The sequence below is a fragment of the Podarcis filfolensis genome (genome assembly GCF_964270895.1).
Source record: "Podarcis filfolensis genome assembly, chromosome: 5".
Classification (NCBI taxonomy): domain Eukaryota; kingdom Metazoa; phylum Chordata; class Lepidosauria; order Squamata; family Lacertidae; genus Podarcis; species Podarcis filfolensis.
In genome coordinates this window covers 52410988-52428139 of record NC_139608.1, presented here as the reverse complement: position 1 = coordinate 52428139, position 17152 = coordinate 52410988, and the positions used below count along the sequence as shown (strand labels likewise).

The following is a 17152-nucleotide window of genomic DNA, read 5'->3' as shown; positions in this document are numbered from 1 at the left end:
TCTCTTGAGACAGATGGATGCCAACAGCATGTCCCGGTGTCTCCTAAAAGTTTAGGACTCAAGACGAAGATATGTAAAGGACCGTAGTGGGAAATGGATATATTTCAATATGTACACTTGTATGTACACACACCTTACTGAAAATAACGTAGCTATTTGAATTTGTTGTGCAAGTGAATTAAAGCACATGCCCGTTCGGACATGTGAATGTGAGTCAAGGCGGGCTCTGAAGTGTGGCAAGACTGGGCATTTTCTTGGGCTAAAATCAGCAAAGGACCCACTGCCTCAATATTCATTTTGAAGAGAGACCCCGGTCTCCCAGATTAGGGGGGAGGGGTTCACTGAAAGTGCCTTGATTGAGGGTCTTCAAAATTCTGGAACTAGTATGGAGAGTTAATTAAGCTACCCTTATCTCTCAAGGGCATGGACAACACACTAAAAGCTCCTAAAAAGTTTTTTCCCAGAGCCACAGGATGGCTAATACTTTTCTGTTGTGTAAAATGCCAGAAACATCACTAGGGAGGGAGCAAACTAAAAAACCTAAATGATTATTCAGTGCAACTTCTATGACCTCTGGTTAATTTTCATGCTCCTTAAGTACAGCGTTAACATTGGATTAATCTTTTTCAACTGTAATTACCTATTCAATGCAGGCTGCTAACAAATTTGGGCTTCAAGTCTCCAAAAAGAAAGAAAGAAAAAGAGCCCCCTTACCATTTTGCAGATAGACTTTGCCTCCTCAGAGAATTTATGAGAATACACCTCTTCGGTCTCCAAGACTCTCCTGTCTACCTCTTCTCGCTTCACCTTCTCTTTCCTTCCACGAAAGGGAGATTGTCCTGCAATCATTTCATAGATCAGGCAACCTAACCCCCAGTAGTCAGGGCTGAGGGTGTATCGTTGGTTATTCAAGACTTCTGGAGCTGGGAAAGAAAGAGAGGTAGATGGGATCCTGACATCATCACACCCATGGCTAAATAACCAGCCATAATTCAAGAATGAAAGAAAAGATTCCATCTAAGCTTTGATTTGGCAAAAGGACCGGTTCACATGTTACATCTGCTACTGGGAGCCCCCAGAATGGATATGGGGGAGCATGGTGAGAGGAAGTTCCACTGTGAATGAATGAATGAATGAATGAATCCTTGTGCTGACAGAGCAACTTACCTTGCAGTATGTTGGATGCAACCCCGGATATGTAACTCTTTGACTAATATGTGGACTGAAACTTGTGTACACTTGAAAACGTTGGCAGCATTAAGGTAGATTCAACAGTGTAAACAAGTTTTGATGGCTGTAATAATGGAACACTGAATGGTTTAGTTTATGTTAAATATGCAGGGATTTATGGTATGTAAAATGAACCATGGAAAGAGAAGAAGGGAAGTCACTGATATTTTGAAGTTGTTTAAATGAATATTCTAAATTGTGAAACAGAAAAATTAATATATATTTATATATAATAATAATAATACTGTAATTAATAATAATAATAAACTTAGTGCTACACTGGATTTCACACTTCTCTTTTATGTCATGACATCTTTCTCAAACTTAGCAAAATAAAAAGAGCCTTTTGCCCATGACTGCTTTGCTGTGCTTGATTTTCTTTTCTTTTCTTTTTCCTTTTGGTATTACTTTGCATTACCAAGTTTGAGAAGACAGTTTTGATAGCAACACACTTAAGGTACTAAATCACTTACCCATGTAACCGACTGTTCCTACCCGTCCACGGATTGATTCACCATCAGGGATTTTAACAGCTAGACCCAAATCAGATATTCTGATGTGGCCTAAAAGGAGGTGGAGGGAAAAAACACAAATGTTCTAGCATAGCTATATACCTCTACAAAACAATGGCTTGTATCATTCCGCTGGTGATAAGGCATCTCTCAGCTCCACACCTCCCTAAATCTGCTCCAGAGAGTTGGGGAATCCCCCTCCATAAGAGACTGAAAGAGGTGCCCTGGGCAGTGCAGAAGACAGTGTTAGGGAGAATTGCCCCAAACTGGTCGCCATACTGTTCAGCAGATGGAAGGCCTGCCATCAGCTGATACAACCAAATCCTTTTTTTCTAAAAATTCATATCATAAAAAATAAATCTAAGCACGTTAAAGGAATAAAATGATACTGGCTCTTTGAAAGATCTCAAAAACCAATCAAGGAACAAATGAAACTGCCTTATTCCAGGTCAGGGCATTTGTTCATCCCAATTTGGGCACTATCAGCTCTTGTGTACAGCAGAATGGAAGCAAGGAGCAGAGACACACTAGGGAGCCTGAACCCAGAACTGCATGCTATTTCTAGTAATTTTCCTGACACCTGTGTGCACAAAGTGAGTGTCAATAGAGACGGGCCCTTTGTGCATATGACTGTATAAGTAAAAGCCTCCATGGAATCTGGTACCCTAAACTATCAGGATTTCATTTTCCCCTGCAGGAAGCTGATTGGCTGGCCTATGCTGGCCTGCATCATCTTTGTGGACAAGAGCGGGCTAAAGCATCATTCATTCCTGGGCTTGGAGATTTTATTTTCTGGAATAGTATTCCTAGGAACAGGAATACAGAACAACCAAGCACAACCCAAAACCATTTCTCTCTTGAGAGCAGGGAACATAACACAAAAAGAGTGCTTCTGGATCAGGCCAATGACCCATCTAGTACAGCAATCCTGTTCTCACTGTCACCAACTCGGTGCCTATGTTATTTACTAGTTTTGACACAGCTGATCAAAAACAGTAACGCAGGGTTTCATCTTGGAAATGGCTCCGAAAGTAGGATAGAGTGCGTCTGCAAAGGCGGGGTGGGGGGCAGCATAATTATTTATTAAGGAAAATTCCCAGAGTAATAAGGAGAATGAACAACTTTACTTATTACAGATATGTTGCCCCGAACCTAACACCCACTGCTATTCATAATGGCACTTTCTTTTCTCTCTCTTTTCTGGGAAGTCTATCCTTTCCTATATCCCAAGAAAAGCAGTGGGAGCTGCTCCATGTCTTACCCACTTCAGAGAATGATTTGGCTCTGCACAATACCATGTCATACAACTAAATGTAAGCTACTTTACTGTGGAAGAAAAGGCCTTGCCTAAAGCTCTCAGACTTACCATAATCATCTAACAGGATATTTTCTGGCTTCAAATCCCTATTAAAAAAAAGAGAGAGAGAAAGAAAGAGGAAAGATTGCAATTATTTGTATGAAAGCAGCTTTGATATTGGAGGAATAGCAAGGCATCAGAATGCTGTTCCCTTCCAGCCATAACACAGCAGGGAGCCAATTCTCAGAAAACAGATTTCAAAACGCCATTTTTTATTTTTTTTAACTATTGCAAGATGGAAGCTCCCGGTCCATCAAATAATATTCTGCTCTGCTGGCACAAGTTCATTCAGTTCAATGAAATTTGGGTTGACAGAGAACTCTGAGAATCCGTTATAGTCTAACCCACTATCATAATATTAGAATAATAATAATTTTATAACCATTTTATTATTTATATGCCACCCATCTGGCTAGCTTGCCCCAGTGTATGGAAGTGACCAAAGGGGTGCTGACCATCTAAAAAAAAATAAATCCACACTCAACTTGGCTTTCTGGATTTCAAAAAGCCACTGCACTATTTTTATTTTTTTTAATTAAGGCCACTCTATTATTTCACAACCTATTTTTAGACAATGCCAATTTATACATATTTACTTCTGAGGTAGAAAAGCCTATTTACCACCCCGTTTTTATAAGGATAACCATTTGCTTTATTAAACTGATGCATTGGAGAAAACTTGTTAAAATATTGCTTCACAGATTATTGTATTTGGGAGGGGCTGCTTCAAACACCTCCCCATGTGACAATAAGGTGGGCAAATTGATACACAGATCTTTGTCACCACAGAAAAAACCATGTGAATTGGGCTAGACTATAATTCTCCAAGTTGATTGTTAGAGCAATTTGCACTGTGAGAGGACCACCCATTATACAGAGCTTTAATTTACTCCCTTTTAAATGATTTTAGGTTTTGCGATCACCGGACAGAAAACTTAGTGGTTTCCCCTTACTAATCAAGTGGGAACTTTTTTGTTTATTCAAAACATATCATGCACATTATTTATTATTATAAGCCAAGGCACATGTACGAAGAACATTTTTGTTCCCTTCCTTTTGTTGGTTTAAATCCCTATTGACCTCACAAGATAAACTTCACAAGATAAACCAATGGGACCAGGCCTACTTTTCAAACAAACAACTCTGAGAAAATATGTGAAGGGCGAGAGAAGGCAGAAGAAAATGGATGGCTTTATTTTAAATACTACTGTATGCTTATTCTCAGTGCTAACAAAAAGATTCGCTTTGGAGAGGTGGGATGAAAGGTCATTCTCAGCAAACCTCTTCATTCCAATTTTAAACGTTTCCTTCACGAGTCCAAAATGTTTTAATTCTCTTGCATTCTACATGTTGGCTGTTGATCGGTAGCTAAGGGGCAATACCCCCACTATTGCAAAATAATAAATTAAAATAGGGGGAAATTCTTACAATGTTCATGGAAGTTCAAACATGGCAGGACAGAGAAATAGCACTTGTGTCTTATCCAGTGCCACTTCCATGTTTTGTAGGGGTTCTTGAGCAAGATGCCCTCGATGGTCTCCCTCCCTCAGTGACTCCACCACTCATGGTCATTATGGCAGCTGTTGCTGCTGCTCCAGCTCATCATTGCTACAAACTGCTTTTCACCTTCTTGGCCTTCTGCTTGCTCATCCCCCTCTGAGTCAGAGCACGATACAGGTGAACAAGCAGGTTGCAGTGGTGAGAGACTATCCAGAAGGTTCGCCAGTGGGACCCCTGCTGCAGGTGCCCAACCATTTTGATCTTTGACACCAGGCTCTGGTCCCTTTGAAAAAGGATCCCAGGTTTTGATAAATTATCCTCTTCGAGATCAAGGACAAGTTGACCCCGGGTGCATCACAAAATAGTCCTGCCTCCTATTTCTCCACCAGTAAAATGAACTCCATGTTGCATTCAGACTATATGTTCTGTCACAGAGCTATGGACCCTTCCCTTGTAATCCTAGGGCTGAAACTCTTGAACATCTGAGTCTATAAAGTCAGATAACTAATCATTATAACATAGCCCAGATTTGCAAATCTGTCCCCGGGAAACATGGCAGCAGCAGCCTCAGCAGCCCGGAGCTCGCCTGTTAGCGCAGTTGGCTCTGGCTGGCTTCAGGAGCTGCTCGCTGCTGTGGCACCCGCCATTTTTCTTGCGCCACAGCAGCGAGCAGCTCCTGAAGCCAGCCAGAGCCAACTGCGCTAACAGGCTGGCCCCTCCTGGGCAACGGCTGCCTGCCCGTGGCTCCCGAGCCTCCCCAATCTGTCAAAACAAAGGGAGAAGGGGAAAGGACATCAGGGAAGGCTTGGGAGTCATGGGCACGCGGTGCACCACTCCCCAGTTTTTAAAAAAACTCTGCGCATTTATGTTTCACAGGGTGTGAAAGAAGGGCTTTGCACCTTTATACATGTGTGCATGGACCCAGGGTCTTTTGCCTCACCATCCCGACTACTGACTCCCTGTTGCTGCTCAGCTTCAAAAAAAAAAAAAGGGGGTCCCTGGATTAATTGAAAAAAATCTGGTAACCATATAACACAGCTTCGCGAAGTCTTAAGCAGAGGTCCCAGCCTTGTTACTCAAGAGCCTTTTTGACAGAGAGGCTGGGGACTGAATATAGGAATCTTATGGCTGTCACAGGCGGGGAAACTAGATAAGGATTGTAACATTTTCCAGACAGATCCACATACAGGATCTTCAATTTCTAAGTAGATGGCTTTCATTATTTAATGGATGAGCAGCTTCTACATAAAATTTCTATGTGTGGGTCCTTATGTGATGCTCCTGAAAAGCCCACTCACAAGCACAAAACATGGAGGTGGTTCTGCATATCATAAATATCTATGTAAAGTCTCAGGAAAATAAAACAGACTCTGCAACAAGTTTCTGAACACACCGGAATGATATTTACCTGTACACAGTGTTCTCTCTGTGCAGGTCTTCTAAGCCACAAAGAATCTCTGCTGCATGAAACAAGGCTCTTTCTTCCTCAAAGCCTGGGTTCCCCATATTATAGATGTGGAACTTCAGGTCACCCCCATTCATTATGGTTAGAACTAAACAGAGTGCGTCCTTTGTTTCATAGGCATAGGCTAAGTTGACCTAGAAGAACAGTTGGGATAGTTTAAAGCACAAAGACAGGTGCTTGGTGCACACATATTCATTCATTGCTAATGTTCTGCATTTGGAATGACATAAAGTATCATATGATTGAATGGAGCCAAAGGGGAGGTAGGCAAATCGTCAAGGGTTAAAAAATATAACTCTGAAAATTTGGAAGCAACATGGTACTAGGTCGTTTTCATAAAGGTTATCACTTGCAGGTCCATAGTGTCATGCTGCCATGAATATTTTTTCAGCAAAACTAGAGATCTGATGACAACCAAAACAAAGGAGACAGTCCCCAAAAGAGTGAGAAACAACAGACCAAGTTACAGGAGACCCCCAAAAACAATAACAATCATGTAAAAAGTGATGATAGTTGAACAACACAAGATAGCATGTACAGTAAAGCTGTGGTAGCCGTTATTCTGTAACAATCACAACAATTTCTACAAACAGCTCAGATTATTACGTTATTATGACGAAATCTCCTAGACTGCACCCCATTTCATACTTCATCAGAACAAAACAGATAATTTATTGCAGATGGCAGCAGTAGACCTTCCCCCTTAGATTATTTTCAATACAGCCACGTTTTATTTAACTATCAATCACTTTTTACACAATTATCATTGGTGGTGGTGGTTTGGCTTCCTGTGCTGCTCTGGGTTTAATCTTCTCATTTTACTCCTGCATCTCTTACGCCTACAGCAGCTCAAGTTCTGACAAATGAAGCACGAGACGCCCTGACGTTTTGGACTATCAAAGAATGATGCACAGAAAAGGCTGTACTGGGAGTGACAAAACATATCATATACTGTACAGCCAACTTCAGAATGTTGGCTTGAGGCGAGATGTTTTCTGGAAGCATTATACACTTCCTGTGACTAATGCCATTCCTTGATGGGTGTGCCGCCCAATGGAAAGCCTGTGCCCATTGCAAATTTGGCAATACTTACTACAAATTGACTATTGACTTTTTCTAGAATCTGCTTTTCATTTAGGGCCATGGATTCACCTTTCCTCTTCTTTATCCTTTTTTTCTCTAATCTTTTGCATGCATACATTTTCCCAGTTGCTCGTACTTGGCAAGCACACACCTAGAAGGAAAACAACAACATCAACAAATTGTGGAGGGGGGGGGTTGTGCAGGAGGAATTAGTCATTTAAAACTGGTAATCCTGACCACGCCAGCCCAGAAGGAAGTCTTGTTGCATTCAACAAGGCTTGCTCCAAGGTAAGTGGGCTTAGGATTGATGCCTAAGTTACCAAAATCACTTCTTGATAAAACTGTATTATCTGAATCCGCACCATCTTACTTTTAAAGGAAATTCAGAACTAACTGAAGAGACTTACTAATAGATGATCTTCGGTATGGGACAAGGAGCAAAGTTTGAAGGAAAATTCAGAGCGCATTAAGCTACAGAACTCATTGAACATCCTAAACTGAGAGACACTGACCAGAATAACCTCTACCAATGGGATGGGGAACTTCAGGCCTGGCACCCAAAATTTGTCCCTCCTGGCCTCTCCATCTAGCATTTGAGACTCTCCATACCTCAGCCACACCCTTCCCAGACCTGCTTTGCACATTCTTTGAATGCTTTGCCTGGTTAGAATGTGTCCTTCAGCTCTGTTAATATTACTTGTTTGCCTGGATAGAGACTAGAAGGCGCATGGGGATGTACCTAGACACTAGCCTACTGTACAAAGGTACAATTTGCATTCACTGCTCCCGCTTTTGTCTTGAGCGCAACCCACCACTGGGCTGTGGCCCCAGGAAGGCTGTGTAGAAGGGGCTGTGGCCCTTGGGCTGAAAGAGGACCTACAGAAAATGCAAGTTCCCATTCTGGAGGGTTGAGGCAGAAGAAGACCCTGCTGCAGCCAACCAAGGGGTTGAGATGCAACCCTCACTTTTCAAAAGAGCAACCACAGAAACATGATGCAATAAAGGAGTCTTGGAAGCCTCTTCAACAAAGGAACATAGGAAGTTGCCATATCCCAACTCAGGCCATTGGTCTATCTAGCCCAGTATTGGCTACACTGATTGAAAGCAGCTCTTCAAAGTTTCAGGCAGACACCTCTCCCAGACATACCTGGAGATGCCAAGAATTGGATCTGAGATCTTTTACATGCAGAGAAGATTCTCTACTACTGAGATGTTGCTTTTCTCTCAAGTGATATGGTTTACTAGTGTTTTATATTTACATGCAGGTAAACATTTACTATCTCAAAAGCACTGCCTGATGCACACCATCTATGGCTTAAGCTTAAAGATTCTTTAACCTTAAATCATGAAAATCATGCAGTCCTTAACATTTTCATGCTCAGTCCATCAGATATTTGTGGTTCTGGCTTACTGTTCTTCCAAGGAGCACATTGTTTTCAACAGAAGTTTACAGAACTACTTACCTCCCCGAATCCACCTTTTCCTAATACCCTGTACTGCCTAAATGTGTTTTTCGTTACTGGTTGTCTGAAAAAAAAGATTGGGAAGGGGAGACAGAGAGAGAGAAAAGAGATAAAATGCTTAATGCTATCTTTGAAGAAAGAAAAAAGAAGAATAAAAAAAGAATGTTGCTTTAAAGGTGATTTGAAGAAAATCATCCCCTAACCATTAGCTCACCATCCTAGGCTATTAGCTCAACAAAAGAAAAGTTAAGTCAGCCATTCCTACAGCAATGCACAATGATAGTATTACCAGCTGTTTTGAAATTCTGCAGGTTTTTCACATTTCTCAAATGACACTGTTCATTGTAGCCTGGTGGAGCTATTAGACACAAGCAATTTGCTTCCTGTTCCTACAGGGCAGGGCAGACCAACCTGACCCTCCAAATGTTGCTCAACTCCCAATTCCCACCAGCCTCACCCAGCACAGCCAACGGTCGGGAAAGATGAGGCCCACAAACCTCTGGAGGGTCATAGCTTCTCCAGCCCTGTTCTAGGGCAAGTATCTTAAGTATGTGGACACCTCTATTGCCCATCAGGAGAGAGAGACTTGCACTCCCTGTACTCAATCTGCTGGAATGTGATTAAATTCTACCCCCAAATAGTGACGGTCCGGAAGCACCCTTTAGGTAGCAGTGAGTGTGCTGATAACAGCAATTCTTCCTCAAGGAAATATTAAGGGCCACCTTGATTATCAAATTATTCTGTTGACCTAATCTGGGCCTATTCCACTACATCACTGCTACATGTGGTCAGTGAAGGAGCAATTCGTCACAGAGAAGGTGGGCTGACTAATAGCCACAGTTCCAGCTTCCTTCACGGCTGCCTCACCAGGTCCTTGCTGAAGACATTTCAACTGTGGAGCTGACTCCGTCTATCCCATCCAGGTTCAGGGGATATTTTGAAGAAAAGTCAAGCTGGACCATCGAACTCTGACTTATAACTGGATTTCTGAAATCCAAGGGGGAAATGGGTGCTTTTTCTTCCAGCACCTCACTTTTTTTTAAAAAAAGAACATCACTGTCATTTGTTCTTCAGGGAGCAATTAAATGAACATCCACAGCTGATACTCAAAGGAGTATCATTACTATTGCTTTCCTGCCACAACCAACTGAGCCACCAGGGGACGGCGTGCTATTACATTGAGGGTGAGCTTAGGGCTATCAAAGACAGCAACGTTAGTATAGTGAAACTTGCAGCCTTCAGGCTTGCATTCAGAAGTCTTGCCTTGAAACATTCATGCTAAATTTCGAAAGTGAGACGTACCAGCAGCTAGATTAGGCTCCACTCCCATCTGCCCTCATGGCCCTTTTCTCTAATCCCAGATGTATGGGTGTTGTCTTGCTTGCAGTTACTCAATAGTGAAAAGGAAGTATTTGTGTGGCAGGCAGCAACTGGGAGATGCGCTTAAAACCTCCCCCCCCCCACTTCAAAATAATACAACAAATACCTCGAATCAACAGTTGGCAGCTTTAAAAATAAAAAAAAGTCTGAATGGATGCTAAAAACAAACAAACCAAAGAAAAACCCAGTAAAAGCAAAAGTAATTGATGCAAACTGGGTGTATGCCAAAGTAAGGTTACCAGACATCTCCATTTCCTGGGGACAGTCCCCGGATTTACAAATCAGTCCCCATACAAAATCCATTGAAGTTGAAAAGTGTCCCTGGATTCACTGAAAAAAATCTGGTAACCTTATGCCAAAGTGTAAAATTCCTGCATTGGTTATATGGGCGGTCTGGGAGAGTTAGGCTGCCATCCTAGTATCAGAGACGCTGACTTGCACCCAAGATTGAGGGGGCCAGTCGCGCACATTTGATGCAATGCGTGCAACGTTGCAACCTTAGCATGGAACTCAGCACAGTGTGGCTTCAACAACCTCCTCTCTCACGGTCAGGAGGACTCAGCCACTGATGCTGTGCTGTACTCAGATCTCCCCTCAACACTGAGGTGGCCCGGCTCCCTGCCCAAAAATATTGAGGGGGCTGAAAACATCTCAGCCTCATAAAGTTGGTGCAGCTGCCTAGCACACACACTTACCCAATGGACCAAGTAGGGTATTAACCAGGGCTGTCCTTTATCCCTGCTTTTGTTTATTCTAGTAACTGAATATTCTTAACTGAGTATTTGGCTTCTTAATATTAAAAATAAAGAACATGGGCTTACATTTATGATTAGCATGAACACAAAAACAGTGAACTTCAATTCGTTTGCAGGTGCTAGAAGTACTATTAACATTATTATTCCCCTTTCCTTTCCTAAGTCCCATCACAGAATAAAAACATACAACGCCCACCTGGACCACTTACCTTTCCAGCCATTTCCACTGGAGAAATCTATCAAAGTACATGCTGGCTGAATATTCTCGAAAAGGGTCTCCACTTAGGTAGTCTTGAACAGATCTGTCTCAGATGAAAAAGACAAGACAAACATTTTACAATCCCGAGTCTCATTATGAAGACGTACTCTAGTCTCTTTGAAGTGAGGATGCTTAGGTGAATTTCCACAAGTTCAAATGTAAATACATTAAAAATATATAGCATGTTATTGTTAATGTCAAACTCTGCGGATGTTGATGGTATGAGTAATTGTTAATATTTTAGGAGGTTAGCAGTTCCCAAACATCTGGGTTTTATGATATTTGCTGATAAACCAAAACATGTTCTACCAACCAGTGTTTATAGTTTCTCCCCTTGCCAGTAAACCCTTTATTAAAGGTATTGCAACTGTCTGATTGACTGAGCAAAACATGCAGGGTTTCTTCATGCACACCTGAATGTACAAAGCTAATTGAATGCTATGCAAAGCTGGTTTATTTCAACTAGACAATTAAGAACATTTTTTTTTTAAAAAAAAGGAACAATGGCTGCCTTTCATATATCTCTTTGAGTTTTAGTTTTGTACTTTGAATATCAGTTGTTGGAAACAACAGGAGCAGAGGCTGCTCGTGTTCGAATCCTGATTGCTGGTTTGTCAATCACTGTGAGAACAGGATGTTGGACTAGATGGGCTATTGGTGTGAGCTTCTTCTTCTGGTCTTAAAAGGCAAGATATACCACTAAATCCCATGCTTTGAAATCAGTACACAGCAGAGGAACAAGGCACAGCTTTGAACACCAAGCTCAGCTCTGCCCTTTTCATAACTGTAAGTTTTCCATCTGCATGGCAGTATCCCTACACGATACAAACAAAGCCAAGGGGACAAAACCAGCTCGTTGTTAACACTGTGAATGATTCTCATTTTCTTTCCTGGCAAAGAGAAAAATAAAAGCCGGACAAAGTCATTCAAACACATAAGCAGAACTACTGGTCTATTTTTGCAAATACCCACTTAAACCATCCAGGAGCAACAAAAGCCGCCCAGCCAACAGAGACTACATGGTGACGGCTTTCAATGATCCCTCGCTTTTGATATTTTTTGTTGTTTTAAGGTCCCGCTGTCCCGACAAACACGGGATCTAGGGTTTGCAACGCAAATCTTTTTATGCAGACCTTTTCAGTACAATAGCAAAATTGCTGCGACTTTGCAAAAATCGATAAGCCCTTTCACAGACAATAGGATGACACAACACACGTACATTTCAATGCCACGGTGCACAGCAGCATTTGCACAGTCTTTTGTCCACGTAGGCTAACAGCCAATTAATTCATCCCCCCTCCCTCTCCAATTTGAATGGGAGGCAATTCAGTCTGAAAGGGACATGGATTCCCTGCACCTCCCTTGGAAGCACGAGGATTTGAAGCTTTTTGTTTTGCTGTTTTGGCTAGGATATATTGATGTAGACTGTCAACAACACGAAGGTTGGGTTTTGTACAGGACCTTCCAACACCCCATACATACACAGGAAAAAGCATGGGCAAAGCATGTTCACCATCATGAGTGAAAAAGCTATTTTGACACATGTATGCACACTGCCAAGTTGTGGCCAATGCTACATATTTCACTAGGGACCCTGGCAGAGGAAAAGAAACCCTGCATTTCTCCATTAGTTCTACACCAATCAGGGCTGGCACCTTCCTGTTCACTGTAAAGGAAAATCCTTTTCCCTAGCAAGAAACAGACACATCCCCTCCACCCCTTGTTACTGCTATTATTATAATGTTCACTCATGCCTTTAGGAGAGGGAAGTACAGGAAGATCAAAAAGGAAGTTTTATGAGTGTAAGAAGAAAGGAAGATGTCAGTTTATATGGTCCATTGGTTCATTTAGTTCAGTATTTTTTATGATGACTATCAACAACTCTCCAAGATTTAAATGGAGATCTGTTCAAGCCCTACCCTGGAGATGCCAGGGACCGAGTCAGGGACCTTCTGGATGCAAAGCAGATGTTATACCACTTAGCTAACAAAATGAAAAATGACAAGGTTCAGGAGAGGGGATTGACTTGCTGTTTCCCTGCGTTTCTTACTGTATGGCTTTAAAGACAAATGAGTGGCATTCAGCCAAATATGCAACCCCACTGCAAACTATTGGGCATTCAAAATAAGTTTTTAAACTCCTAAGTGTATGTTGCAGGGGGTGTGGGTGTCACTGGATATATTTTTTTAAGTAAACAAGTAGAGGATGCAAATAGAAGAGTTGGGCCTAGTACTGATTCCTTTTCAGTTTTGGCTTCTTGAGTATTACCTTCTTGTTATTCCCATTACATTAAGGGGCCACAAATACAGGACAAATATCAAATCAATCAGAACCAGCAGTGTTTAGCACTGGACACACTAAATTCCCCTCTTCACAAAAAACCCCACAAAACATTGCCTGTATAAAACAAATGTTCGTTTCGAGCAGCAAATAAGAAGCTGAGACAAATTAAAACTCTAGCCTTTAACTGGTACCTAATTGGAAAAGAATATTTTGGACAGCAACAGTGAAATAACCCTAACTTACTTCACACAAGGTGAGAATAGCTCTTTACAGGGACTGTTTTCAAGTTTTTCTTCTGTCTGCTGGACAAGATCTTGACCGACTTCTGCTACATAAACTGGAGACTACAAAAAAGCAAAGAGATTAAGCAACACATTAGCTTTGTGATAGGCGAAAGCATTCCATTGACAACCAGGTTCATGTACTGTATAGACAAATATTTGCAGTCTTAAGAAAACAACGCCAGAATTTATCTCCCTGTGGCTCGTGAATGCAGTATTTTAAACGGAAACACACATTTCATCACACGAAAGAGTCTGGGACTTATTTGCGGCACAAACGAGAACCCACTAAAGTAAGCCAAGATGTAGCCAGTCCACCTTCTTTTCCTTCTTAAATATATATACTTTTTTATTTTTTTATATAAATTTTTATTAATTTTCCAACATATATTAAGACACAATACAACTAACAATACATAAACAAACAAACATATAAACACGTATAATTTCATAACCTCTTTTTCTTAAACCTTATTTCAACGACTTCCCCATACCTCCCTTTTCTGCATCCCTGTTTTAAACTTTCCCAGCAACCCCTAATTTCAATTACTTATAATTCACTTTCTTTAATCCTTTTTCTCTTACCCAATTATTTATCACTGCAATTCTGTTTTACATTACCCATGACATTTTAGCACTCATTAATTTTACAACAGTTCTTAAGATAAACTTTAAATTTCTTCCAATCTTCTTCCACCGTCTCTTTTCCTTGGTCACGGATTCTGCCAGTCATCTCGGCCAGTCCCATATAGTCTATCACCTTCGTCTGCCACTCTTCCAGCGTGGGTAGTTCTTGTGTCTTCCAATACTTTGCTAAAAGAACTCTTGCTGCTGTTGTAGCATACATAAAGAACGTCCTATCTTTCCTTGACACCAGTTGGCCCACCATGCCCAGGAGAAAGGCCTCTGGTTTCTTATGAAAGGTACACTTAAGAACCTTCTTAATTTCATTATAGATCATTTCCCAGAAGGCCTTGATCCTTGGGCATGTCCACCAAAGGTGGTAGAAAGTACCTTCAGTTTCATTACATTTCCAGCATTTTTCCTTCTTAAATATAAAGACCCTGTTTAGAGATATTCTAGAACCCTCCCCCAAATCTCCCTAAAAATGTTGTGTTATTGATATCTGCCAGTTAGCTGCAAATGAATGAATATTGTGGGACTCTCAACAAAGCATTATGGTTATTCACCACTTCCTAATAGGAGTTGGCCCATCGGCCAGCCCTACCCTCTTCCAGCAGCCATTCCTACTTTCAGCAGTTTTCTTCTCTAACAGGTAACACTCTATAGTTACTGAACATGCTTAGTCCTTCTCACTGGACTGGATTTTTGTTGGGGGGGAGGGTTTTTCGGTTTTTCTTTGTTTTGCACTCTGAAACAGTAAGATTCCACCAAGCATACCGATACCTTCCCTCTTGTTTCTCAAGTGGCTCCATTCTGGTGACAATCTCGTTGGCACTCACCACCTGAATGTGCTCCCAGAGGGAGTGCTGGTCCTGTTTTTGTGGAATTTGTTTTAAGTCTAGCATCGATGACTACCTCGAGGGTTTCATGTAGTATGGTTGCCTTTTTAATGGTGTTGTTGGCTAATGGCTATTTAAAGTTGTGACACATCTGGCATGAGAAAGAACAGGAGCTAAAATCAGTGCTCTGTCTCCCTTCCTCTGTGAGTGTATTCTCAAGAGAGATGGAATATAGCAGCCTGAATATAACCAGCAAAAAGAAAGAGCATTTTGTAGCCAGCTAACAAGAAGGATCAAATGCAGAGCCCTGTATTTGTGGAAACAATCCTGCTTTAAAAGTGAGGGTGCCTGGTGCTTTGCTGCTTCCTCTGTTCAATGTTGTATTATTAATAAGCAATCAGATATTACAAATCACTTCATAAGACCATTTCTTTCTTCTCACAAGGAAATTTATGCTGAAGAAGGCAGCCATAGGAGCTTCCTACCAGGCAAGCTAGCAGACAGAAATAGCATTATGCAACCACCCAAACCAACTTTTGATTTGTAGGATAATTGGCTAAGAGTTTTATTTTTATTTATAGTGTTACTAAATTCAAAACCTAAAATGTAACAGTTTGAATAGAGTATTTGTAAATATGTAAATAAAGTGATTAATTTATAGTATACTTTTATAATTTATAGCACTGGTTGTATGAATAGTTGCTCGTGGATGTATACTCGCATATGTAAACTCCAAAGAGTAAAGATTTATAATTTTATGTAACATATAAGCGCTCTTTCGATGTTTGAGCTATCCTCTGGATATGCACACACCACACATCTGCAACATGCACAGAAACATTGCAGATGTGGCAACAGAATGTGTGCAAGATGGGAATGGATCCTTGTATCTCTCTGCCATATTCACATTAAGTAGGAGCAGTCCAGTGTTAGAAGGTATTACTACCTCTGACAATCAGATACTATCATTTGCAACAAATTCCATAGTTGGTGCTGCATATACTTACTTGAGAAATTCTGATAAAAGGGTAATCTGATAAACTGGGATGAAGAGGGCTCCAAGCCACTTGGAATAGCAGACAATTTGTTTTGTAATTTTGAGGTGGTTGGATCAATAATCGCTTTCTGCTACTCCCCTTTTCATGTCCACAACTTCCTCTTTGATTTCATTTCTTTTACAGCAGCACCCCGAACAGAGGAACATAGTTTTATATATAAAGTTTTTCTTTTCATCCCTCAAATTTGCAAAAAAAAGAGCAGAAAACTGAACAAGAAAACCACCTTACATTTTTTTTACACAAGATATTTCACAGCAATCTGAAAAGTATGTGCTGAGAATTTGCAATTGCCTGACTGTGTTCTTTTGTGCACTTCCTGTGCACAAAAGTGCACAGCTTTGTTTTTTTAAAGAAACATGCACACAGATAAGTATAACCAATAAGTATAACAGAATCAACAAATTAGAAGGCAGGGACAAACACAAGAGACATGCTGGTATGAACATAAAAGACCAAAGTTGCCCCTCAAATACAGATTTGAGTGGTGTGGACTTCTCAGGGCTAATATGAAGGGAGGGGGGAATGGATTGACAGCTAAACAATGCTTAATGTTGACAGGTCCTTGATCTGTTGTTTTGAAAAGGATGCAATATCATGGGAAGTCTCCTAATAAATCCCTGCAAGACATGCCTTAAAATTGCATGGACAACCCATCAGGGAAGAAAGTTGGAAGCAAAACTAAATATCCAGCAGTAGTAGAACAGAGTAAAATATATTCTCCATCACCTCTCTCTCTTACACACTGACACACACTTTTCTCAACCAGTTAACCAAGACTAAAGTGACACTGCAAAGGAGCAATGGGCAAACTGTGGCTCTCCAGGTGTTGTTGGTTTCCAGCTTTATCATCCATGAAGGCTGGCAACATTAACCTTGCCTGTGAGCGAATCTCTTGCAGATGATCGCAGTGCCTGGAGACAGACAGGTCATGTATCCACAACAGTGACCAGAGGAGAAATGGCCGCAGGAGGGAGAACAGAGATAAGAAACGCCAGGGTGCACCTTTAACAGCAAAATTGGACGTCTTCATCTGCCCCAGCTGCACTAAAACATGTCTCTCCTG

At 41.2% G+C, this 17152-nt stretch overlaps 1 protein-coding gene across 4 annotated transcripts in view; it reads right to left on the bottom strand.

Annotated features, from left to right (window-relative positions):
- The window catches only part of GRK5 (G protein-coupled receptor kinase 5), a 152673-nt gene that overhangs the window by 19599 nt on the left and 115922 nt on the right, over positions 1–17152 (bottom strand). For 3 of the 4 annotated variants that reach the window (XR_014548880.1, XM_083616712.1, XM_083616711.1), the window contains exons 5-12: positions 13531–13631; positions 10955–11047; positions 8611–8674; positions 7158–7298; positions 6008–6198; positions 3109–3146; positions 1704–1793; positions 715–923 (exon numbers count right to left, since the gene is read on the bottom strand). Coding sequence is in view for 3 of the 4 variants with exons in the window: in XM_083616712.1 (XP_083472838.1) it covers positions 715–923; positions 1704–1793; positions 3109–3146; positions 6008–6198; positions 7158–7298; positions 8611–8674; positions 10955–11047; positions 13531–13631 (927 nt within the window). In the remaining variant the exon portion in view is untranslated. Of the gene's footprint in view, positions 1–714; positions 924–1703; positions 1794–3108; positions 3147–6007; positions 6199–7157; positions 7299–8610; positions 8675–10954; positions 11052–13530; positions 13632–17152 lie in introns of all 4 variants that reach the window. The other variant, XM_083616713.1, reaches the window with a different exon arrangement.